The 25,674-nt window shown below is 41.4% G+C and overlaps 1 protein-coding gene across 11 annotated transcripts in view; it reads left to right on the top strand.

Moving 5' to 3' along the window:
• NEBL (nebulette) overlaps window positions 1–25,674 on the top strand; it is a 174,279-nt gene that overhangs the window by 115,691 nt on the left and 32,914 nt on the right. For 8 of the 11 annotated variants that reach the window (XM_082193632.1, XM_082193633.1, XM_082193626.1 and 5 more), the window contains 5 exons: window positions 13,342–13,621; window positions 13,710–13,781; window positions 15,759–15,863; window positions 17,959–18,069; window positions 23,789–23,899. The exons of the other annotated variants lie outside the window; for them this stretch is intronic. In XM_082193632.1, the coding sequence (XP_082049758.1) occupies window positions 13,553–13,621; window positions 13,710–13,781; window positions 15,759–15,863; window positions 17,959–18,069; window positions 23,789–23,899 (468 nt within the window). In that variant the 5' untranslated portion in view covers window positions 13,342–13,552. The remainder of the gene's footprint in view (window positions 1–13,341; window positions 13,622–13,709; window positions 13,782–15,758; window positions 15,864–17,958; window positions 18,070–23,788; window positions 23,900–25,674) is intronic. 11 annotated transcript variants of the gene reach the window in all.

The raw sequence follows: 25,674 nt of genomic DNA, 5'->3' as shown, positions 1-25,674 counted from the left end.
ATGATTCATCATCTGCCTGGTGACTGGGGAAGCATTTCTGTTGCGTTTAAAATGCTGAAATATAGATGAATAATACTGGATTCCTAGTCATTCTTCTACTTTGAATGGAGATTTTTGAATGTGCCAGCTTTGCTTTGTTTGTTTATTAGTCTTGATTCTTTGATACACTTTGTAGCAGGGTTAAATGGCCAGAACACCTTCCTTTTAAAGTATGACAGGGATGAGATTTTAAGGTTGCTGCAAGATACGGTATAGCAAACTGCAATATAAATTACACTACAGGAAGACCATCGTTAGAGAAAAGTGAATTTTCTTAGATGAGAATGGGGGCCCTACTATGAATCTGTTAAAACAAAATATGGTGTGGTTTTACTTTTAGAGGTCATAATGGTGTTTTCTTATAAATAAGTTGGATTGACTACAGCAATAGTATGCAAATATTAGTCGGGGGGTGTACTTTGGAAAGGAGATATCCAGTGTAGACTGATGCTTATTTGGAGTGATGCTTATTGGGTCAGAAGGCAGGGATACCAACAGTAGGTTATACGTCTACTTTTGGGTAAAATATGAAATAAAAAGTGCACTGGGGTGTTAGCATTTCACCCTAGCTCTGTTTAAGTGAATAGGCATGCTTGAGGTTCTTCACTGTATACCTGTGTTTTATATGCAGGATGAAAATATGATTTTAAATAGGGGTATTTAAAGAGATGTTGTTACCTATGAAAGTTGTAGAATACTAGAAAATTGCTGCGCAAAACTGTTTTACCTGTTGCATTTATTTTGAATGTAACTGAACTGTAGATCTTGTAAATGTTTAAGAGAAAATGCTACTGAAAATGAGAGAAAATGAGAGAGGATATAATGAGAGAAAATGAGAGAGGATATAATGTATCATTTCTTACAATCCTAGAAATTGTTAATGACTTACCAACACAGCAGATGCAATGTATCCAAACTTGAGTAAATAAACTATTGTGGGCTGTATTCTTCAATGTAGCAAAAGGTCTGCTTACTTGAGTAGATTGTTGCCTGGTTGGCGGTGAGGCTAAAGGAGCAGACACATCTGGAGGGGGACACATGTGGTTCACTGATTGACCAAAAAAGGGCAGGAAGTTAAAATATTGACCTGCAATCTCATTTACCACTCTTCCTGTGGTTTGTGTCCTTGGCTCTGTCAATCTGTGCACCAGTGGTGCTGGGAAAGATTTTTTAGCATACCTCTCTGTCTGACTGGCAGATGGAAATGTTTCTATGCAGGGCTCTTCTCTCAATAGAGAAGTATTTAAGGACTCTCTACTTTAGTGTGCATTTCAGCCTATTTTCGTTCATATATTCAGTTTTCTGACATCAATCCTGTGGGTATAATTCCATTAAAGCTATTCTGAGTGGATACTTGGGGTCTATTATGAAATGTATTAGCAAAAGGGAATAAGCAACAGTAACAATGGGCAAAGCATTCAAGGGGAGTAATAGTACCGCTCTTTTCCATCTTGGATTTGGGTGGCGCTGTGGGTTAAACCACAGAGCCTAGGACTTGCCGATCAGAAGGTCGCCGGTTCAAATCCCTGTGACGGGGTGAGCTCCCGTTGTTCGGTCCCTGCTCCTGCCAACCTAGCAGTTCGAAAGCATGTCAAAGCGCAAGTAGATAAATAGGTACCGCTCCAGCGGGAAGGTAAACGGCATTTCCGTGCGCTGCTCTGGTTGGCCAGAAGTGGCTTAGTCATGCTGGCCACATGACCTGGAAGCTGTACGCCAGCTCCCTAGGCCAATAAAGCGAGATGAGCACCGCAACCCCAGAGTCGGTCACAACTGGTCAGGGGTCCCTTTACCTTTATTCCGTCTTGGTCAGACCCCCACCTGGAGTACTGTGTCCAGTTCTGGGCACCAAAATTTAAGAAGGATATTGACAAGTGGAAGGCATGCAGAAGAGCATGCCCAAGATTATAAAGGGTCTGGAAACCAAGCCTTATGAGAAATGGTTGAGGGAATTGGGTATGTTTTGCCTGTGTAAGAGGAGACTTAGAGGAGATATGAAAGCCGTCTTCAAATATCTCAAGGGCTGTCACTAGTATTTTAACTGTTCATCAAATATTTGAGGATCTGTGGCAATAACTGAGGGGAAGCTAGTAGCCTAGTCTGTCATTCTTCAGATCAGCAAAGCTATCAATAGAGCAACTGTTGACTCGTAGGAAAATCCCCAGGAAAATTCTAATGTTTACTTCTGCTTTAGGAGCATTTAGGAGCAGACATTTCCAGTCCAACCAGTGAGATAAATATTTGTGTTCTCAGAAGAGACTGATCCAACCATGATAATGATTTTATTCAACCATAATAAGGGCTTTATATAAGCTCCTCCAAATGAGTTGGTTTTGTTTTTTAGGGTAGTGTAAAACTAGATTACAGAATAAAGGTGGAGAAGTCCTTTTGACCAGATAAACTCTCTGCGGGCCACATTTGACTGGTGAGAAAGGCTTCCCACTTGTCCATTGCCTGACATCATATATAGCCAAAGATTATTCAAGATTAAAAGGTAATGCTAAACCAAACCATGGCTTAACTCTGGCTAGTATGACAGCAGCAGCTGGCCATAATTTTTTGGGGGGAACCTGCTTATTTGCACTAAGCCATAGTTTGCAAACTGGACTGTTTTGTCTTTCCATTGACAGATAAAATGCATGTTATCAATGGCATAAATGAGTTTGGTGATGGAGGAAAGAGTTTTCCTAATATTTCAACAAGTTCATTGTGCTTCTATAATTGAGAAATGGGATTTGTGGGGCTGAGTGAGGAATCATGAGGTGCTCCAAGGAACATAATGAAGAGTCTGGCCTGATTCACCTATAATGCAAAGCCATGCATTGTTTCACCAAACTGTGATTTGTTTCAACGTCTAACCCAACTGAACAGAATAACCATGGGTTTTATTCTGGCAACAAACCACAATGTGAAGTCTAGGTTTGTTGTTGGCTTATGAACCATGGATTGTTTAAACTCTGGTTTGGCATTATGCCCCAACCCACAGGCTTGGTTTGTTTGGCCGCCTCATTCTAGATGCTCACCAAGCTATAGGCAGGAGCAGCTAGAAAACAAATCAAGCCTTGGAAAACTAAGCTTTGGCTTGTTTGCTTATCTGTGAACAAAGCATGGTTAAAACAATCAACAGCTTAAGAGTTATGTGTGAATGCAGATGGTACATTTACCCAGAGCTGTAAATCCATAGTATTAACTTTATTTTGAGAACATTAATTTAATACTTAAACAAATGCCCTAGATTTAGCTAATGAAAAGCATAAAGTGTTTTGCAATTTGATGGAAAAAAGCATTAATCTGTTACTTCCTGACCCTGTCTGATTTGTAAGTGGTAGGGCTAGGATGAGACATGAAATAATACTGAAGCAGACATTACACATGCCTTCACCCTGCTGATTCTTTTCATGATGTCATGCACTTAGATTCTATGGTCTCCAGTTTTCATATGATGGATTTTATAAGACGGCGAAAGTTCTCATAATTATCCAGATATTATAGCTACTGTTTTGGGTAGAAATAGTACCGCATAATTATTTTGCTTTTAGAAATAACATCTTTTATAAGTTTTATGTTGCATGAGGCATTTTAAATGATCATAAGTTCCTTTAAAATGTTCGGCTAACAAAGCCCTAAACATGTTTGTGCACACAGAGCACATTCTTTGCATTCAAGGTTTAATCCCTGACTTGTCTAGTTTAAAAAATCAGGTAGCAGGTGATGAGAGAGACCTTTCTTTGTTTGAGATGTTGGAATGCCACTTGCAGAGTGTTGTTGCTATAATAGTTATATCCCACCTTTTCCCCTGACAGAGTAGTCAGTACTGTGATGAATAGACCAGTGTTTGACAAGTGGGGCTTATGCAGTTATGCCTCTGGTCGTGGCCCATCATGGACATCCCTCCCTTTGCCCTCACGGCCAATCATTGAGCTGCTGTGTGGCCAGCCACGATGGCTGCTGGGATAGCCTGCCAAGGGAACAATTTGAATTTTCACCTATTCAGGGCATTGGGTGGGTAGAGCTTTGGCAGCAGACTGGAGGGAGCAAGTCTTCACTATGGTCCGCTGCCAGGGAATAAAAGATGGCTGTGCTGCAGATCCTCAGCTGAGTCAACAGAAGAGCAACCCACTTGCCCACCCTACATGTTATTCTTTAGACACCAGTAAAAAAACACCTTGCTGTGGTTTAAGGTAGTCACTGTCTTTGGGGTCAGGCCTGTTTGGAGTTTTTCCTCATAGCAATCGCCACAACTTTCAGCGGATAAGGCACTGGGTGGAATCCTTAGTCCAGTTCTGCGTCTGGGGTGATTTAGTGCAATACCCCGACCCCAAGCAGGTGCGGTCTCAGGGTTCCCCGGTAAAGGGGTCTGATTGAAAGTTTCTGTCCTGAAGCCACATAGGGAGCAATAGGGCCATAGAACTTCAAGTAGTGGCAAGGGGAGGCCCAGCTTAGTTGACCAGCATCTTGAGGTGGCAGGCCTAGCTCTGTCCAATCCCAGCCTTCCCTCTGGAGGCTGATAATGGATACAAACCCAATGCCTAAGCAAAGCTTATCTACACCATTAGTCAATAAAGTTGTGACCAAATTTTAATCCCTGAAAGTTGTTGTGTCTTGTTTGCTCCCCCTGTCATTCCTCATGTCTTTGCCCGCAAGGGTTGAGCACACTGTGAGTAGGTCTACATTATTGGGCAACTTCATGGCTGCATGTCTTTGTGAACTATGTGACCTATAAAATAATTTTATAGTCTCATCTGTTTGGCTTTTTCTTTTGGTCTATTATTTGTAACATTAAAAGACTTCTGTACAGTAATGCAATAGAAATTTAAGTTTTTAAAAATAAACAAATGATCTGACTGCAGCCAGAGCCCGTGGTAGATTGGAGCAAGGTTTTTTAGAAGGAGGACGAGCATCTGCACTGAGTGAAAGACAGACTGTTCCAGTTGCTGAGAATGGCAGGAATGGACGAAGATAAGCATAGCATGAATATGAACTTGTGGCAGTAAGAAAAGGAATAAGGGGGAACAGATAAGGTGACACAAAAATGCAATCCAATATAGGCTGCAAGTGACAAGATGAAGTAGGACAGATTCTTTTTTTCAAACCAATAGCTTATTTATTAAGGTTTACATATTCAGGCTGTCACCAGAAAGTTAATTTCCAGGAGGGCCAAGGGCATAACTTGGATGAGCTTTTAGGCTTTTATCTTTCTGATGATCTCATAGGCAGCCAGAGTCTGCCTTTCTGTTAAAAAAAATACTATCTAGCGCCAGGGGCTGGTTTGAATCTGTACCAATGAGCTTTGTGGATTTTTCTAGAGCATGAGAGGCGACTTTTAAGTCTCATCAAAACCCCAGAGATAATAATCTGTAAATCAAAATGGCATGAGGCTTTGCCAGGAGGCAGAAGAGGGAAACGTCAAATCTTATTTATACATACCTTTCCCAACATGGAGCCTTATTTCATTTCCTAACACACTTTTAAATCTAACATGCAATAATCCTGCTTCACTATGTTAGTAATTTAAACCACTCCACAGCTAATGTCACCAAACGCAAGCTAGAAATTAAGCATATGCAGAGAATTGTATAGCTTCATATTTGTACTTATCAACCCAGATGCTTTCAAAAGCATCGACAGCTGTAAACAGCAGTGCATCACAAGTAGAAAGAGTGTTCTGTAAATTAAAGCAAGAAAGTCACAACCCCAAACGAAAGCTTATAAAAAGCAAAATAACTGGTATTTTATCTTGCAGCAGGTCAATAATAGATCTGCCACCTTCCACACATTTTAAATTTAATTTGCTTGTTAACACATTGTGTTTTAATGCAGTAACCAACTTACCTGTAGTTTGAAATATTAGGTCAAAGGTTTGGAATAAATGCACTTTTTTTTTTAATCACATAAAACTATCTTAAGCTAATTACACTTTGAAAATGTCGCTCACTGAACTGTTCATTTTAGATAGCACCTAAGGGTGCTGCCATATGGTTCATTCAGAATTCGCTGCTTCATAGGATGGTTCACCCAGGTTATGGCTGAATGAAATAACCATTTATGCAGAGCCCTCCTAGTGCATCACCACCACTCTAAGATTATGGTTGTAGTCTCTTTAGTTTTGACATGCCTAGTCCACTTTCCTATCTTTCACAGCTGAAAAAGGACCAAGTGCCAAGAGCAGAAGACAGCAGCCCCTATAGGCTAGTATCTCAGGAAAATTAAGAAATGAATCACATTCTCCTCCACCGATGTCATGGCTGCTATATGAAAGGAGGAAAAGCTCTCTGCCCAGATAAGAAATTGGGTTCCAAGGCTAATTCTAGTTCTTATTGAGTCCTGACTGCTCTGGCTTGTAGCTGCCAGGTTCTACCGAGCACTGGAGCAGATGTTCAGTAACTGGTAGGGTAAAGGTAAAGATAAAGGGACCCCTGACCATTAGGTCCAGTCCAGGCCGACTCTGGGGTTGCGGTGCTCATCTTGCTTTATTGGCTGAGGGAGCCGGCATACAGCTTCTGGGTCATGTGGCCAGCATGACCAAGCCGCTTCTGGCGAACCAGAGCAGCACATGGAAACGCCGTTTACCTTCCCGCCGGAGTGGTACCTATTTATCTACTTGCACTTTGATGTGCTTTTGAACTGCTAAGTTGGCAGGAGCTGGGACTGAGCAATGGGAGCTCACCCCATCGCGGGGATTTGAACCGCCAGCCTTCTGATCGGCAAGCCCTAGGCTCCGTGGTTTGACCCACAGTAGTAGGGTATGGAACCCCAATTAATACAAACACCCCACATATGTTTTGATTAGGTTGCCCTATTAAAACTCTTTCTCTAGTGATTTCCCCACAGCACCAGTTTATTTTTAAAACAACTAAAAAAACTCCTGGCATGTTTAAGAGTGCAGGCTGACACTCAGCTGCTGTTAGAGAGATAGAAACACTTTCCTCCAGGCCAGGGGTAAAATGTAAATGCTTGAATTATTAAATTGGCTGCACGTTACACTAAATGTTATTGTGCTGCTTGCGCACATATTAATTTGCTTAATATGTGATAATATATGGTGGTAGATAATATTCAAGACAGCTTCTGAAGGTGTCGCCATATTGACTTGTTGCAGGAAATATAATTTGTGGAACCTTGAAGATTAACAGAGTTATTGTGGCAATCACTGTTGTGGGCTAGAGCTTGCTTTTCCAGACCTATGAAACTATACACATGCACCTAGGGCCAAAAGGTCCATGAAATTAAAAGTTAATGTATGTTCTCCATATGCATTACAGATGCAGAAAATTCAAAAAGATGCCCATGGGGAATCTTTGACATTATCTGGCAGAGAACAAGTCCCTTATTATAAACTTGTCTTATCCCTCCACTAAACAAACAGCTGCCCAGTCATGAGATACCATGACAGATCCACACCAGAGCAAACCATGACAGATCCCTAAACTATTTAAAGAGTCCCCTGCCACCTAAACTGCCTAAAGCACATTTAGCTTTAAACTTGCTTTCCCCATAAGAAAGTCAACTCACTGTCTCTTCAATACGTCTTCAGTGCAACGTATGTCCAGTACTCTGAAGATGTGTAAGCTCTCCTTCTTTAAGTGAGAAAGTTGTCTGTGTCTACAGCAAAAAAGCGACTCTAAAGTGAAATGATGCCCAAAATGATTGGGCACCAGCAAGTCACTACGTGCACTAGAAAAATGAAGTTATGTGCTAGGCCATCTGCAGCCACCCACATTCCATTGTTTCCACAGAAATGCCTTAGGATTCACATCTGCCTACCAGCATTTTGGAGAATTCAAAATACAGGGGCCTTAACCATTCAGCCACCCCAAAAAAGCAAGCATCAGGGGTGGTGGCAGTGGCAGGAGTAATGGAAAAGAGCAGGGTGGCCAATACAGTGAAGGTGGCAAGGAAGTGGACCAGCACAAAGGTGACCAAGGCCGTCTTACCCATAGGCACTAGGGGTGCGGGGCACCTGGGCGTGGGCTCTCAGGGGCACCAGGCCAAGAGTCTGGGGCTCGAGAGTTGAGTCCGAGGAAGAGCCCGTCCGTCGGTCAGAACGCTGTGGTAGGCTCTTCTTTTGTGGCGTGAGTTTAGGGGTGACTGAGCCAGCGAGATGCTGAGGCACCAGCTGGCTCCGCTCTCCGTGTCTGGGACTAGGCAACCTGGGGTGTGTGTGTGCACTGGGCGGATCTTTGCACCCCAGCGCCGCATATGCTTAAGACAGCCCTGGCACACAGGGTTCCTTGTCCAGGGCTCTCAAAACTGGTGGCATCTCTGAAGCAGTATGGAAAGCAACAGTAGAACAGCTTAAAACCATTGGGTTCTTTGGCTGGCTTTGGTAGCCTACTGTATCAGTCTTGGCAGATGTACAGATGTCCTTGGCAGATGTCCTTAGATTGCTCCTAGGTTGTCATGAGAAAGAGAGAGGGAGGGTGGGGAAAGGAAAAAGATAGGTAGTGCCATTTTGAGGCTTCCCCCCTCTCTCTTTGATCTGTTGCATTCAATGTCTACATTTTATATCTCCCATTACTAAGTAACCAGATATATGTCAATTTCATGCAGTAGTAAATAGGTGATGGAGGGTCACCAAATGTGTTACTTTGTTCAGAGATGTTCTTGGCCTCAGACCATTCATAATCTTCACTTTGCATTATGGCAGCCTATCACAAAATAGGCACAGCCAGCCACCAGGCAAGTGCCGGTTCCCTTGGCCTGAAAGCGAGATGAGCGCCACACCCCATAGTCACCTTTGACTGGACTTAACCGTCCAGGAGTCCTTTACCCTTTAAGCTTTTATCCTTAGAAAAAATAGGAGCTAAAGGCCATTTTGAAAAGCCATATCTGCCCTGGCTCTTCTACCAAAGTTCCTTTATGACCCAAACAGCCAATTTAATCAATGAAAACTCATGATTTAGATCCCATTCAGGATGAAGACAAAAAGCATGCTAACCCTCCAGCCAATCGGAGCTCTGCTCCCATGAAGGGTGACAATCCAAAGCCTTGTGTGCTTCTTCATGGAAGTGGGACAGTGAATAGGCTGTGTCAGTAGCTTGCATGGATAATGCCCTAGGGCAGGAGTCTGGATTTTGTAGCCCCAATTCCATTTTTGAAACTGAAGTATTGTAAGACATCTACAGTGTGATGCTTCATGAGACACTGGGCGGATAGTCCCAAGGCTTCATAGTGATGCAAGTTCCCAACAGGAACTCGGGAGCAGAAGAAGCTGCCTTATACCGTGTCCGACCACTTGGTCTGCCTAGTTTCAGGTTTAATTTGGAAATTTTGATGCATATTATCTCTTGAGCTTACACTGTGTGTTCCTGAACTATGCAGCACAAAAGCCTGTTTCTATTTAAGTGTTCGTAATTCCGCCCCTCCCGATGAATTGTGAAACCTAAAGTTTCATATGGTTTGATCAAGGAGTGCCTGCAAAGCAAAGCATTCTATGTAGCAAATGAATATATATATATATATATATATATATATATATATATATATATATGCAGGTTTTGGTGTCTTCGGGTGTCTTCCCGTGTAAGAGTCGGGGTGTCTGTGCGACGTTTCGACGAGGTCTCACTCGTCATCTTCAGGCTGGTGCTTTCGGCTTCTTGTTACTGGAACAGAGCAGAGTCTGGTGTTTGAGTTCCTATAAATACTGTTGAGGGGTGTGGTGTATAGCCTCCAACGTTCTGGGCAGAGAGGAAGTTCCTAGATTAGTGTGCCTTTTCTTCTTTTGTTCCTTAATTACTTGAGGGATATCTTGGGTGATTTCATGAGTGATATTCTGTTGTTCCTTAATTACTTGAGGGATATCTTGGGTGATTTCATGAGTGATATTCCAAGATATCCCTCAAGTAATTAAGGAACAAAAGAAGAAAAGGCACACTAATCTAGGAACTTCCTCTCTGCCCAGAACGTTGGAGGCTATACACCACACCCCTCAACAGTATTTATAGGAACTCAAACACCAGACTCTGCTCTGTTCCAGTAACAAGAAGCCGAAAGCACCAGCCTGAAGATGACGAGTGAGACCTCGTCGAAACGTCGCACAGACACCCCGACTCTTACACGGGAAGACACCCGAAGACACCAAAACCTGCATTCCTGTACCCGTGAAAATCTACGAAAGCATATATATATGCTTTCCACAGACATATTACAGACTCCATCCAGTAGCCAAACTATAGTGGCACCTCCGGATGCTGCACCCCCCTGCAATCCCTACACAGATCTGGCTGGCACAAGGCACAAAACCACAGCTCGCCCCTATACACGAAGCCAAGCCAGAGCACAACTAAATGCAGCACAGCCATCTTCTCAGAAAAACTCTTCACAAGCTCAAGAGGTCAAGACACAAAAGCTTTAGCAACTAATCTACACTTAATGACCCACCCAGTGGTATTCAGAATATCACTCATGAAATCACTCAAGATATCCCTCAAGTAATTAAGGAACAAAAGAAGAAGAGGCACACTAATCTAGGAACTTCCTCTCTGCCCAGAACGTTGGAGGCTATACACCACACCCCTCAACAGTATTTATAGGAACTCAAACACCAGATTCTGCTCTGTTCCAGTAACAAGAAGCCGAAAGCACCAGCCTGAAGATGACGAGTGAGACCTCGTCGAAACGTCGCACAGACACCCCGACTCTTACACGGGAAGACACCCGAAGACACCAAAACCTGCATATATATATATATATATATATATATATATTGCTGGGTATACAACCTTTTTTTTACCGGCATTAAATTGTCATTTAGATCCTAAAATATGCTAACTGTACTCACAGAGCTGCTGCAGCTGCATGTGTTGGAATGTAGTATGGCAACTGTAAAATAGATATTTGACAATGTGTAGGCAGAATTATGTTTTTCAGGAGGTTGCAAGAAAGAGCCATATTTATCACCATCTCCCTGTTGTCAAGGTAACCATGTTTCCTTGTTGGGTAGCGTTCTTCGTAGGGAGCCTAACTTCCCTTTACCTAATTATTGCTAGCCATTACATTGTCAATTCATTTTATGTCAGTTCTCTGGAACGGCATCCTCGTTTCTCTCCAGGGTTAGGGTCAGCCTATGTGTTAGCATGTGGATTGTGCTGACAGCTTATAAAGCCATGTGGAGGAGATTTACAGTGAAAGGTAGGAAAGAGTGCGGTGCCAAACGTGTCCTTGAAACAGCCTCCCCCAGCCATTTTTCTCTCAATAAGTTTACTTGTAGCCTTGGAGGTCTCACCAGGAGAGTAATAGCTGGGCAAGGCAATTTCGGGGGAGAAGCACTGGTGGAGAAAGGATGTTAGGACAAGAACTGCTAGTGTCAGAACTGTGCTTGAATGTGATGAGCTGTAGAATTGTAGTCATCTGCCTAGGCAGCCAAATACTCGCAGAGCCTGGAATAGCCATACCTAGTGATGGTACCATTGGGCCCTTCTATCTGGGAATGGAGGAGAAACTTACCTAATTTGCAGTTTCCAAAATAATATGCAGACTTAACCATAGCCATCGTTCAAAATTTCCACTCCAGTTCTCCATAATACATAGTAATGTATATTAAAAATGTAAACAGTATGGTAAAGAGCTCATTTAAAAATGCATAGTTGAAAATAACATGCAAAAACGCATTATACTAAAAAACATTGCTTTGCAAAAGTGTGAATATTTGGAAAAAATGCATATCAAAACGTTTAAAAGAGTTTTTATGAGGACTTAAATAAATCACAAGCTGTTGCAGAAATTATTTTAGACTTTCAGGCTGGAATAATGAGAAAAAACAAAACAAAACCTGAAAGTGATGTTTCCTAGATCCTGTGCCAACTCTTTGCATTCCCTTCATCTGGTTCTACTTGACTTGGACCCAAGCATCCCTTCCAACAGGGTATTCCTTGTATTCTGTCTGCCCTTCAAACAGAGTACTGTCCTCTATAAAGTAGGGCACATTGCCACCTTGATAGGCTCTGGGAAGGCGTGTCAAGAACAGGAGCACACAGATGAGTACTCTGTGTCCTCTTGGAATGATATATTCAGTGCGTCTAGAAAGCAAGAACAACCCCAGATAAGTAAACATAGGAAAATGAACCTTCAGCAAGTTCATGTATGGGAAAGGGATAGCAGGGAAAGTAGGACAAGCTACAGAGTATTTCTAGCTCAGCACTTAGGCACTTAGTCCACAACACCAACAGAGGGTACTGTAAATGCTGCCCTGGCTGGTATCCCAATGCAGTATTATTGTACGATCAAAGTCATTCTGTAGAACCGCTTTTTAAAAATTCTTCGCAGTATATTTTAGAAGGTTTTTAGTATGCTTTTACCATATTGTAACTTTCACCTGTTAAGTAAACCAGGTTGCCTTCATTGAAAATGACAAGAGTCTTTTCGGGAAAATGTTTCAAAATGTAGTGTAGGTTTACTGTACAACTACACCCCCCTCTCCCGGTATTTGAACTATACAGCTTTCTGGGAAATCTGTAGGAATAGCAGAAAGCTATGTTTGCTGTTTGTATACAAGACAGTCTTGTAATTAGCAGTGGGGGGTTGACATGGTTGGTCAATGGTCTCTGATCCCCGCTGAGCTGTGCATGGGATTCCTGGGGTCTTGGCCCTCAATCAGGGTCTGTGTTCCTTTGGAAAATTGAAGGTGTGGCAGAGGATGTTGTAGCTTTAAGAAATACGATTTAAAAACAAGAACGTATTTACACCTGAATTTAGATGGAGGGTGTCCAGATCTTACAGCATAGTTATCTCAAGAGAGGCTTCTTCCCCACAGCAGCCCAAAGTACCTCTCCCAGCCAGACTGCAGGCAGACTGCCCAAGATAGATACCTCCCTTTGTTCTGCCTTCTTCTTCCCATCACACCTTGATAAAGACACTCTTTTCCTGTCACCTCCCCCACCTTGGCAACCTCTGTCTGCCCAGGCCCAAGATTCCTCTTAGATTGGGCCATCAATACCTTTTGTAATACTAACACTACTATCCCAGATGAGCCACTGGCTCCAAATTATACTCCAAATACTCCAATACCCCAAATAATAAAAATCACACAGTTTTATTAATTTCTAGGGTTTAGGGCAGTCCCCCCTCAAACCTATAACATTGTATTTTTGAGGTGTTGTTGCAAGTGTGTACTTGGATTCGCATGTGCACAACTAGCACTCCTGTATGTTCATATACACACTCCTGAGAATTTTGCAATCCTGCCAACTTTACAAAATTAAGGGGCAGACTTTTGTTTAAAGCTCAATATTCTCAAGTGCAGTTTTAGATATTTTAAGCTTGGTTGCAAGGAAGTATTAACTCTTTTTATTTTTTTTTTGTTTTTAGGTCACTATAGCAAGGACATTTGTGACGCCTTTCACTCCACTCATGCTGAATTGTTCAGATAAGACCCTTGAAGTACTGCCTAAATAAGGGAAAAACCATGGGGACGTTAAGCTCACTGTAGAAGCAGACCAGCATAGGCATTCAACAAGTTGTAGAGTGCAAGCTGTTTTACCTTACTGAACTTTGCCATTTTTCTAACTGAACGGAAGAAATGAGAATGCCGTTTCAAGAATCTAGGGAGAATGGAAGTGAAGAGGAGGATGAGAACTCTGAGGCAAAGGTGGGTGGTTCTGATACATTCTGTAAAGTGCTAGGGAATTCATTATGTGATTTGTTCTCATTTTTGGCATGCCTTCTTTCTTCTATAGGTGTTCCTTAAGCCTGTTATTGAGGATAGAAACATGGAGCTTGCCAGAAGGTGCACTGAAATGATAAGTGACGTAAGTAAAGGTTCTTAGTAGTGTGTTAATTCCTTATTAAATTTTTGGTCATGTTTCAGCTAGACAAGATTTTAAAAGCACGCATCCAAGGTTCTAAGTAGAAATGGCCAATTTGTTCCTGAAAAATAGGTATGCATATTTGTGAAAGGGTTAGCGGTTTCCCTTTAAAACGGCATTGTGAAACTGGCTTTTGCCATTTTCAGTTTTCCCTTTTCTTTGCAAAGTGTTCCAACGTTTCTAAGTTGTCAGTAGAAGCTGATTCAGAATACATTAACAAATTCTGGTGGGGTTTTAAATAATGTGGAGCCCAATTTTTTTAGATGTTGGCTTTAAAGTGGCATCATGAAGGTTGAATTTGAGCAATGAGTGACTCCTTTTCACAACAACTCTGAATGTTGTTTTCTGCGACATCATTGCTCAGATGGAGCTGGTGCATTTCAGAGCAAATGAGTCTTGGCTTCAGGCATTCTTTTGGTGGGTTTGAGATAGAGAACTCATCTTTGTCATGTCACTTAAGCCCCCGAAAAACCTCCCTAGGGAGACATGACTGGCTTCTTCATTGCATGGTCTGTGCCATTTGGACAGTATGTGGTTCTTTAGGAAGACCTTTGGGGCATTGCATTTTTTATTATTATTGGAGGTCCTTGTTGCTGTTTTTACACCTTTGGTTTTGATTGTTTTAAAAAAAATATATTCTGATGTTGTATATGTGTTTAAATTTTATTAGCTGCTCTGGATTTCTCTTTGAAAGAAAGGCAGAGTTAAAATATTTTACTAAACAAATAAGTTGTGTCAGCACAACTGTGATTCCACTGAGGTAGCCATTGGCCATACCATCATCTCTCAGGTTCAGTGCGACCATCTGTGAAAGGGTGATAACAATATTTAACTGCCTTGAGACAATATACTGAAGCCATCTTGAACATATGAAAATTATTAACTATGGCTGTATCATGGCCATAGTATTAGTTTTTCCTTGAGACCCACTAATTTCAGAGGCATGGTTGGTCACTTGCTTAACTGTCTTCTGTTCAAAACAACGAGACTTAATTGTGCTTAACTTTAACAGGATTGTGCCTTAAGTTGGGTGGTGTTGCTGCTTTTATCGCATACACAAAATTGAAACTTGTCAGATCTACAGTGAATATCCATGAAGAACCTTCTTCTCTAGATCATTGATTTCTAAAGCTCTTTTCACTGGCTTAATGGAAGTCTGTTGGATTTCTGCCATTATGAGCATAGTGATGATAACTGAAATGTTTAAGTGTCCTCATCTAGCCACTTTACATCTCTCTGATGTCCAGTTCCTAGCACTGATTCAAGCTTTGTGTTTCCTTTTCTGAATGAGGCACATATAAGCTAAAAGCATGGGATGCCTTTGCCCGACAGCGCTGTGGCCCATAGATCGCAGCAAAATACCGGGGCAAGATTTTACCCAGTATATTCTCATTGTGATGGGCTCATGGGAAAAAGCTTTCCCATGAGCTCTTGCTGAAGAGAGGAGGGGAAAGTCTATATAAGGCTGCTTCCCCTGGATATCACAGCCATTTTGTTTGAGAGATTTCGGCACACCCACCCTCGGGTTAGAGCCTTCACTGAGCAATTTTGGGCCGGAAATTAATTTCTCTCTCTCAACCTGATAAGCACTTAGTTGGGGCTTTTTCTACCTTTCCTCAGTGAAATTCATAGGCGGAAGAACATTGTATGAGGGTGGAAATGGCATTGCTCAGGATCAACATAGTATAGGGGCTCCCCATAAGGGGCTTGAGGGGGAGGATTGACCACAGCAAACCCAAGTGTGGGTTCGGTATCTGCTTGGTTGGAATCTGCACCCTGGCCCCCCAATGAGATCATGCTTGCTTGTCTTGCACTACAGCAAGGTTCAACACGGGCCAACAGTTTATACACAGTTTATACATGCACACACTAATATATTATTTTCTGTTTCTCCTTTCCAATCCTATTCTTCATTTACAGGTCCATTATAAAGGAGCATATGAAAAATCTAAAGGCCAGTGCATATTTGTTCCTGACACCCCTCAGCTAAAGCATGTGAAAAACATCTCTGCCTTTATTTCTGAGGTAAGGCACAGAATATTTGGGAAATTGTTTGGCAATATGTACAGTCCCAGAGTGGCAACATTTACAGTTCCAGTACTTCCACCCACTCCAAACTCAGACAGCAAGCTCTAGAAGGATACTATGGTTGATGGTATCCAAAGCCACTAAGGAGAATTGACAGGGATACATATTCCTGCTTCTCTCCTGACAGAGGTCATCATACAGGGCAGTTTCCTTCAAGAGTGCCTGGATCTGGTCTGCAACCACCTGCTTAAGAACCTTGCCCAAGAAGGGGAGATTGGCAACTGGCCTGCAGAGTGTAGCCTGCCACTTGCATTGGACTGATCACATGTTGGGACAGACTCATGGTGTCATGGCAGCCGTGAAGTCCTGAGCCACCCCAGAGCCAGTAGCCTTGGCATGGATGTTGAAGTCCCCCAGAACAGGCAGTTTGGGGGTCCTCAACACTGCCTCTGAGACCAGCTCTGTCAGCTCAGGTAGGGAGACTGCTGGGCAGTGAAGTGGGAGGTAAATGAGCAGAATCCCTAATCTGTACTGATTACTTAGTGCCAGGAACACACATTCTAGATCCCTCTCAACTGGACAGGGAGCCTTGACAGAGCAATGGCATTTCTATGAACCACAGCAACTCCTCCCCTCTGTCTTCCCTGATGCTGCATTGACTATACAGGTGGACATAGCCTGTGCCACCCTACTCACCTGCCCAGGTCTCAGAGATACAGACCAGATCGGCCCCCTCATCCACAATCAGATCATGGATGAGGAAGATCTTATTCAGAGTTGACTTGGCATTCAACAGCAGCAGCCGCAGACCCAAGGGCTGGCTGATGGGACAATCACAGTGCCCCAGGTTGGAGGAGGGGCTGGCACATGGCACATGGCACTGTCACTAACTGCTTATCTGGCTTGCCCACCTACCACACCATGCCTTACCCAGAATTACTGAGACTGCCCCCTCTCCTCCCAGGCACATGGATCAGTGTCCACAAAAGTTTATTCCATAATAAAGTAGTTAGTCTTTAATTGCTGCAACAGACTAACATGGCTGTTCCTCTGGAAACTGTCACTTTTATAGGACTCTTAATTCAAAAACACATTAGTGGAAATTGATGTTGCATGATTTCAAGTAACATGCTAGAATTATTTTAGAATCCAAGTTTGGCCGAAAAATTGAATTGTTAGATTGTGCAAGAGAGTCATCTGTAAAATGGATACAAAATTAGCAATTCTAATTTATTTAATATGTTATTGATGTACCAAGTATAAATCTGTTGGGTGCTAGCTCATAACACTTAGGTGCTTTGATCTATTTATAGATACTCAATATGTGTGTCATTCTGTATTTTTATGTGTATATTCTTTGGGACTTGCTGATTCCAGATGCAAGTCAAACACTTCAACATTATTTGTTTTGGAAATGCAAGAAATTTTTATGGACTATAGTGAACACACACACACGACAAAATTCCACAACATTCAGGGCAGAGTGTGTGGTTTTGCATTAAGGTTTTACATCAAAATATGTTCCAGACTTTTTGCACGTTTGAGAATTCTGAATGGTTGTGAAAGAAACGCCTTCACCTACATCCCGCTACACCCCCCTTTTTCTTTATTTTAAAAATATGTTTATTTAATATAGCAAACACAAGGAAAACAAGGAAAACAAAACTCTGGTGGACACCATGGGGCTTACACATGTAGGATATATCACATAGAGTTCTTCAGTTGGGTTGGTCTGTAGAGGGTCAGTAAATAGAAACGAAACAGGGTTGTTGAGTGGAGGCTGTCATGGAAGTTGGAAAACAAAAGGGAGCCTCTCCAGTGGAGCAGATATGGTTAAAAATATATATATTATTACATTAACTCTTTCAACTGGGTCTGCCACGAATTCTGCGAAGATAACTGCTTACCATAGACAAAAACTTTTAATGCTGCAATCAGAATCTCAAAGATATGTCTATAAAGATTTATCAGCAGAGATGGGCAAAATCTATTTTTATATCCAGTTGTCAAAAGGCATAATGTTGAACCTTTCATCCTAAATGTCTTTTTAATCTATTTGAAATAATTGCTGCATTATTTCTCTTCCTTCTAGGCACAATACAAAGCAGGTGCAAAGAAAGACCTCTCCAACTCAATCTATCAGCAGATGCCAGCCACAATTGACAGCGTGTTCGCAAAAGAAGTTACGCAGCTTCAGAGCAAAGTAATTTTTATTAAAAAAAATGTATACTGTATATTTAAGCAGCCCGATCCATTTCCTGCGGGTGCACATGCTTATGCACATGGAGGAAGCACCCCCCCTTTAGGGTACTTGTTGGGGCCTTCTGCCTCCACTTGTTAGCTGTCAATCATTCTATCCATTCCTTTCCATGCCTCCCATAAATGTGTCTAGTAGTCCTACTCCTCCCCAGAGTCCCAGTGTACAAGTTACTCTATGATCCACCCTGAAGTGTTCTGTATGCAGCAATGTTAGTAACTGGTAAGACTGGCTAGTTCTCCCACTTCACGAATTCTCTGAACGGCCTCTACCAGCAGTTCTGTGACAATGGTAAAATGACATAGGACACAACCTAGAACTTAGTGGCACCCATTGCACCCATACCACAGGGTGGAGTAAACATTTCCCAGCACCACTTTTTGGATTCTTCCACTCAGATAGGGAAAAAAAACCATTGCAGCTTGATTCTTCCAGTTCCCAATCCAGGCAGAAGACCCAGAATGTCCACCATGATGAATGGTACTGGAAGCTGATAAGAGATCCAGGAGAATCATCAAGCTTGCACATTCCTGACTATCTCCTGGTATAAAGTTTAAGTCAGCCAGGGTGAGGAAGGCAGTTTCTGCCTCAAACCTGCTTCATAAGCCAGATCAAAGTGGTTCTGGACAATTAATGTTTGAAGCTAGGCTGCCACTCCACACATTTGAGCACCTAACCCAGAAAAAAGGAAATTATACAATTTGTTTGGGTTCAAAGATGTGTTTTTCACATGAGCCATCTCACTGCTGTCTCATTTGAGGTGCCAAGAAAGAACAACCATACTCTTTTTTTAAATATAAACAAGACTTTTCATACTCATTCCTTATTATATGTATGTTATTCAGGAAGAGTGACCTTAAAAATCTCAATCTAGAATAAATTGTTTTAAGAAAGGCAGCTATGATTTTTGCAAGGGAGAAAAACATTCACTCTTAGCGATACTGCTTGAAATCTGAAGACATTCGAAAAATAGACTTTGATTTGTACACCTTAAGTATCCACAAGCAGGCAGAAACAGGAAATTGCAATCACGGTTGTGAGAAACAGATGTATAATAAACAGCTTATAACAATCTAGATCAGCACAGTAACAGGTAAATCTGTAATCAATACAGTCTCTTAAAATTGCTGGTTGCAAAGAGTTAAGAGTTTAAGTGAGCTTTCTATTGTGATAGCAGTAAATTACAGAATGTTTTTAAATAACATACTTAGTTTGATTTATAAATGAGATTAACATAATTTATCTGGCTGTCAATGCATTTCTTTTCTGGCCCTGTTCCAAAACAGCGTAGCATACAGTTTTATATAGTACATCCCGCCCCCCACTTCAGTGATACAACAGAACAGATACAATAAAAAACTGACTAGAAGATTAAAATAAAGTTTGTTAGTGCAGCTCTGTCTTGTTGATGTTCCTCGTATAAAACATATTCCTAAATAATTAAATAATGAAACTGCTATTAAAACATTTATTCTGAAACACACATCCTTTTTTTAAAAGAGGACATACATAATATATATTAGATGTAGCATGAAAATGTAAAACCTGCAGACACATTTATTTCCCATTTGTAACATAAATCACTGCATTCTGCTGCAAAAGCCAGGGAAAGTGGAATAATTTCCACTTGTCGGGTTTCCCAAAAACTATGCCTGCAAGGAAAATGAAAGATGGTGCTTTTACAGCAGAGCTGAGATTTGTCCCTTCCCAAACCACCCTCATCTAGACTCGCATCTTCCAAAAGTGCAGTGTTCGTGCACAGACAAGTTTGACATACGCTGGAGGGAATAAAATGATAATATTTATATTCTTCTCCCTCTTGCTTTCCTTGCTTTTTCTCTATATTTATTGTGGCTCCAGTGACCTCCATGACTTACAGTACTGTCACAGAAGATAGAAAGAACATTATATTGCTCAGTGCCTAATTTGATGTTTGTTTCTCTTTAAAAAATGTTGCTTGTGAGCAAGAGCCAGGGGTAGGGCAAGCCATGACCTCTATACACGCTGCCCAGGCTTGTACCCCAGGGAGATTACTTTGGTGCTGTTAACACAGCTGTTTGACTTCACCCCTGGTGATGCACTCCATTGGCTCTCAAGTCAGATGGTTGCCAGCAACAACAACCAACAATAGTACAGAAAAGTACCTCTTTTAAAGTGCACTTTGATGGAGGGGGAAAAAAACTTATGAATCTCCCCAATTTGCCTTGTTATTTGGCCAGTGTGCATACCCATTAGCTATAACTTCAAGTTTGGCAACATCTACAAATTTGATGATCACCTCACCCCATTTCCTTTACCCAAGTCTTTTATCAAGAAGTTAACACAGCACTGGGCCCAGGACAGAACCCTGCTGCAGCCTACTTGCCACATTTCTCCAGGAACGATTGAGAAATACAGTTTCAGTATGGCCTGCCAACCAGCTACAAATCTTCCCAAGAGTCTAGCTAACATTTTAGCAGCTTAGTCGCTACTCAGTTGACCCTAACAGACTATGTGGAAAGAGAATAGCAGAGAGCCAAAAACAGATTGCTGAGAGAAAGCAGAAGACTTTCTCCCTATAAAAATAATTAGGAAGAGAAAAGGTAATCAGCTGTAGCAAAACAGCAGAGGGGTCAAGGAGGATGAGGATATGTACAGGATCATCGAATGTGGCACTGAAGAGATTAATCAGCAATTAGCCTAACTAGCATTACTGTTTATTCATTAGGAGAAGTAAACAAATTTCTGAGCACCAAAATAGCTGTGAGAGGATTCTAGCTGACTTGCATATGAAAAAGAGATTTTGCAAACCAACATTTCTTCCTTCAAAAGGATTACTGGGCACCCATTTTCTATGTTGTTGTTGTTGTTGTTGTTGTTGTTGTTGTTGTTGTTGTTGTTGTTGTTGTTGTTGTTGTTGTTTTGGCCTATTATGTCTGTATACTGTCAAAACAGTATCAGAATAAATAACATCATATTTTGGAGCATTGTGATATGGTAGTTAACAGATAGTTAGGTCCTTTGTTTTTCTGGAAAACAAGGAAACGGATTTCCAGGTTTCCTGCTCTCCTCAAAGTATTTTAAAAATATCACAATGAAAGACAAACTGCTTGAAATAAATGAATGAGGAAATGATGGGGAAAAAACCAGGACAAAAGTTTTGATTCACAGACATTCCATCACTTTGACAGAAAATTCCAAGGCTTGATCCTTATCGGGGAAACAAAATGACCCAAGGAAAATAGAAAATTAGAGCATGTCAACAGACTGTTCAATTTTCTTCTTTATAGCTAACATTTCTTCAAGCTCTTGGCAAATATGCTTGAAGTAATGTTTCTGAAAATGATGAATTGTGGAAATCCTATGTTCTACATTCAAGATTGAAGAAAGAGTGGTGGTATAGCTGTGTAATCCATTTTTGGAATAAACAGAACTTTCAACTTTTTAAATATGTATTAAATATTATGGCATACCAACTAATTAAAAGCATATATTCACATCTATAAATGTTGGCTCAGTAAATCTGATTGGACAGAATTTACATTCAGTTTGGATTCAAAATGAGATTGGGGTGAATCTGAACCACTTTATGAAGTTCTTGAGCTATGTGCTAAATTAAAGTTCAGGAATAAGATCCTATTGAAGCTCATTCCTTGGCAATATCGTAATTTCTGTTTGCAATTTCTCAATAGTATTGTTTATCTTGCTGCACCCATCCATGAAATTCTTTACAGTGGCCTTGGCCAAGTCTGAAATTAATTATGTGGACCCAGCAGTTTTGATATCAAAACTGTGGGACTCTTATGGATGTGCATTATTTTGAAAATAAACAGCTACGGCCTTTGCTGTATGGAAATTTTAAAAAGTCAATATCTAAAATGATGGTCCTCAGAATCTCACATTTGTTTTGTTCAGGCATTATCTTTGTGTAGTGAAGTGAGAAATCAGACCCTCCTTTTACTGATCTGCTGTAAACTTGCTTGCTTTAATCTGCATTGATCTTTACCAGTTGCAAATCCTTCTTTGGCTAATATGTTTTCAAATCTTCTTGCAATCTTTGCTATTAGGTTACACACCACTTGAGTGCCTGTATTCCAAGAGCTCCTTGTAAAATGCCTGTTGATTGAGGACCATATTGCCAAGAATAGAAACCTAGTTGGTTTGAATCCAAAGCTTCCCTTTTTCCAACAGAAGGAGGAAAACTTTGGCTCTAACCTGGTGTGGTGTTTTTGTGCCTACACCCACACCCACACACCCACACACCCACACACCATTTCAGTTCACTGTATCTGATATCTCTTATATGCAGCCAGTTCTATGAAAGATATATAAAGGTAAAGGTAAAGGTACCCCTGATCATTAGGTCCAGTCGCGTACGACTCTGGGGTTGTGGCACTTATCTCACTCTATAGGCCAAGGGAGCCAGCGTACAGCTTCCGGGTCATGTGGCCAGCAGGACTAAGCTGCTTCTGGAGAACCAGAGCAGCGCATGGAAACGCTGTTTACCTTCCTGCTGGAGTGGTACCTATTTATCTACCTGCACTTTGACGTGCTTTCGAATTGCTAGGTTGGCAGGAGCAGGGACTGAGCAACGGGAGCTCACCCCGTCGTGGGGATTCGAACTGCTGACCTTCTTATCAGCAAGTCCTAGGCTCTGTGGTTTAACCCACAGTGCCACCCGTGTTCCTATGAAAGATATATATATATAGATAAATGTAATTGCCAAAGTAATAAAAATACAGCCATTCAAAACTTAGTGATGGTTTCATTTTCCTTCTATATTAATTAGCTGAAGGTTTCCGCTCTTCCCCACTTCCTGAAAGATAAGGGGGAGCAGTAGTACAGCAACTTGTTTATTTTCTAACCCTGTAATTCAACTATTTAAAAGTAATTAGCAATAATTATTAACAGTATTTCAGTGTTACATTAGAAAACAACATAGGGACAACTCTGCCTGGGGCAACAAACAATCTGCATGCTTTGGTCCCTTTCCAAAGCCCAGTCTTTTGCATGCATTGGGTTCAGTGAGGCTGACTGAAGAAATTTCGGAATGTATCTTCTTGGTTTGAAGTTTTTGTTTGTGGTTTCTGTCCTGCCTTAAGGATACAAATGCTTCCAATGGTGACTTATAAGTAAAAGCAAAGGGCAATACCCAAACATAAAAACTAATCAGGATCCTTCCCACAGGGTAGCTGGCTTGAGTGTATCCCAACAGTTTATTCCGGTATTTCCAAGGACAGTTAAATTGCTTTTTGCCTTGCTTTTCATTTTTTCAATGCAAAATTAAATATTCTAATTTTGATCTCTTTGATTCAGTGAGTACCAGTCAGCTTGGTTCAATGGACAGGATATTGGGTGTGGACTTGGGTTTAAATGTCTACTTTTATCTATAAGCATGCAGTCTTTGACTACATCACTCTGTCGCACATTTTGATACCTAATTGTAAAATGTAGATTATAGTTTGCTTCTTCACAAATTGTCAAGGCAAATGAGCACTTGAGCATTATGAGATATTTTTTATAATAAAGAAAGAGAGAGAGAGAGTCTGGTTCTTTGCATCTTCATAGTTTAGGTTTATGAAAAGACACGGCAGGAAAAAATAAAAATGGTGTAAGTATAGAAACCCTGATTGACCTTCCTTCATATCCTGCATGATATATATGATATAAAATGTACCATTTACAGGTTCTCTACAAGCAAAAACATGATGCTGAAAAGGGTATATCAAGTTATGCGCATATGAAGGAGCCTCCAGATGTTAAGCATGCCATGGAAGTCAGTAAACACCAAAGTAATGTGAGTATTTTCTGCTATTAATTTGTGATGCTCCTGTGTTTGCCTGAAAAGAAATGTAGCTTTGATATTTTGGAGAAATCATGGTTTGAGAATTTAATCATACAACGATTTAAGGGAAATATTTGCTAGTTATAGGAAATGCTTTGTATGAAAATTGTGTGTGAGATCCAACCTAGTGCAAGAGGGCATTCATTAGTGCTGCAGGGCACCTCTTTTCTCTTCCGGTACAGATATTGGGGATACACAGGAATAGGAATCATGGAATAAAGGGTGAGAGATTTGCTCTTCCACTTGAGACTCCACATCACGCCCCATCGTCACATTCAGGATTCAAAGGGATCAATTGTGATCACTCCGGCACTATGGCGTCCCCTGACTTAAGAGAGAAATGGGAGAGGGGCAGAGAGGTTAAGAAGGGAGGGAGGGAGACAAGGACATTGGAAAAGACCAGGGGTCAGCAAACTTTTTCAGCAGGGGGCCAGTCCACTGTCCCTCAGACCTTGGGTGTGGGGGGCCGGACTATATTAAGAAGAAGAAAAAAAGAAAGAATTCCTATGCCCCATATGTCGGTATGGGAAACTGTCGTGTAACGGGCCAATGGCCGTAATAAAGATCAATCCAATCCTATGCCCCACAAATAACCCAGAGATGCATTTTAAATAAAAGGACACATTCTACTCATGTAAAAACATGCTGATTCCTGGGCCGTCCGCAGGCCGGATTGAGAAGGCGATTGGGCCGGATCTGGCTCCCGGGCCTTAGTTTGCCAACCCATGGAATAGATACAAGCAGGTTATTTGTGTGTTGTGGGTGGTTTTTTTGTGAATGTGTTTCTTCTTTTAGCAAGGCGCAGGGAGTGAGAGGAATGGAAAGACTGTGAGTGACATTCAGTTCACAGGGCTTCATGGCGACCGAGGGGAAGACTGGAGAAAACTAAAACAATGTCTCAGGACAACTGCAAGTGGCTGCACACAAAGAGTGGCACCGGGAAAGGAAAACAGAAAAAGAGAAGAAACAAAAAAATTCCTTCCAGTAGCATATTAGAGACCAACTGAGTTTGTTATTGGTATGAGCTTTTGTGTGCATCCATTTCAGATACAGTGAAACAGAAGTCACCAGATCCTTATATATAGTGAGAGGGCGGGGAAGGGTATTACTCAGAAGGGTGGTGGGAATGGGTGATTGGCTGGTATTAGAAGTAGGGGGGGGGGGAAAGGCCTGAGGAAAGAAGGGAGCTTGATATGAACATAACCACTTTGATGAAGGCAGGAAAGGGAACTGGATTCTGGGAGCTGCAAGTTGTCATTCATGCCTTTGACCACTGATGATCTTTAACCAGCAGCACAGAACTACCTTTCAAATAGGAATAAATGATTCTGCACCAACCTTATGAGGGAGAAAGCAAGACTGATGTAGAAACGGGTCCCCAAATTGTGAAAGCAAAATTATCACCTTCTTAATACTTGTTAGAACTCCATACAACATTTTGACTTACACCTATACTACACCAGAAATGGCTTGTGAAATAGTGTGGCTTTGGTTGTTTGCCATGTGGCATTAAGGAAAAATGTGTGGTTCTTTAGATCATAGTGGGCTTTGTTACACAAAAGAAATCTCCAAATTTAAGAATGTTTACTCAACCCCAATATTATTTTTGCAGCTGATAGAGTCAATATAAAATCAGAACAAAATGAAAGGCAATCATTGATACCTGCTTTTGCACTTAACAAAACAGAAAGTACGCTGAATATTTACAGCTATACGACAGGCATCAG

The sequence above is a fragment of the Podarcis vaucheri genome (assembly GCF_965113315.1).
Source record: "Podarcis vaucheri genome assembly, chromosome: 12".
NCBI lineage: Eukaryota > Metazoa > Chordata > Lepidosauria > Squamata > Lacertidae > Podarcis > Podarcis vaucheri.
Note: the sequence above shows the minus strand (reverse complement) of the source record. Positions and strands in the feature narration are given on the sequence as shown.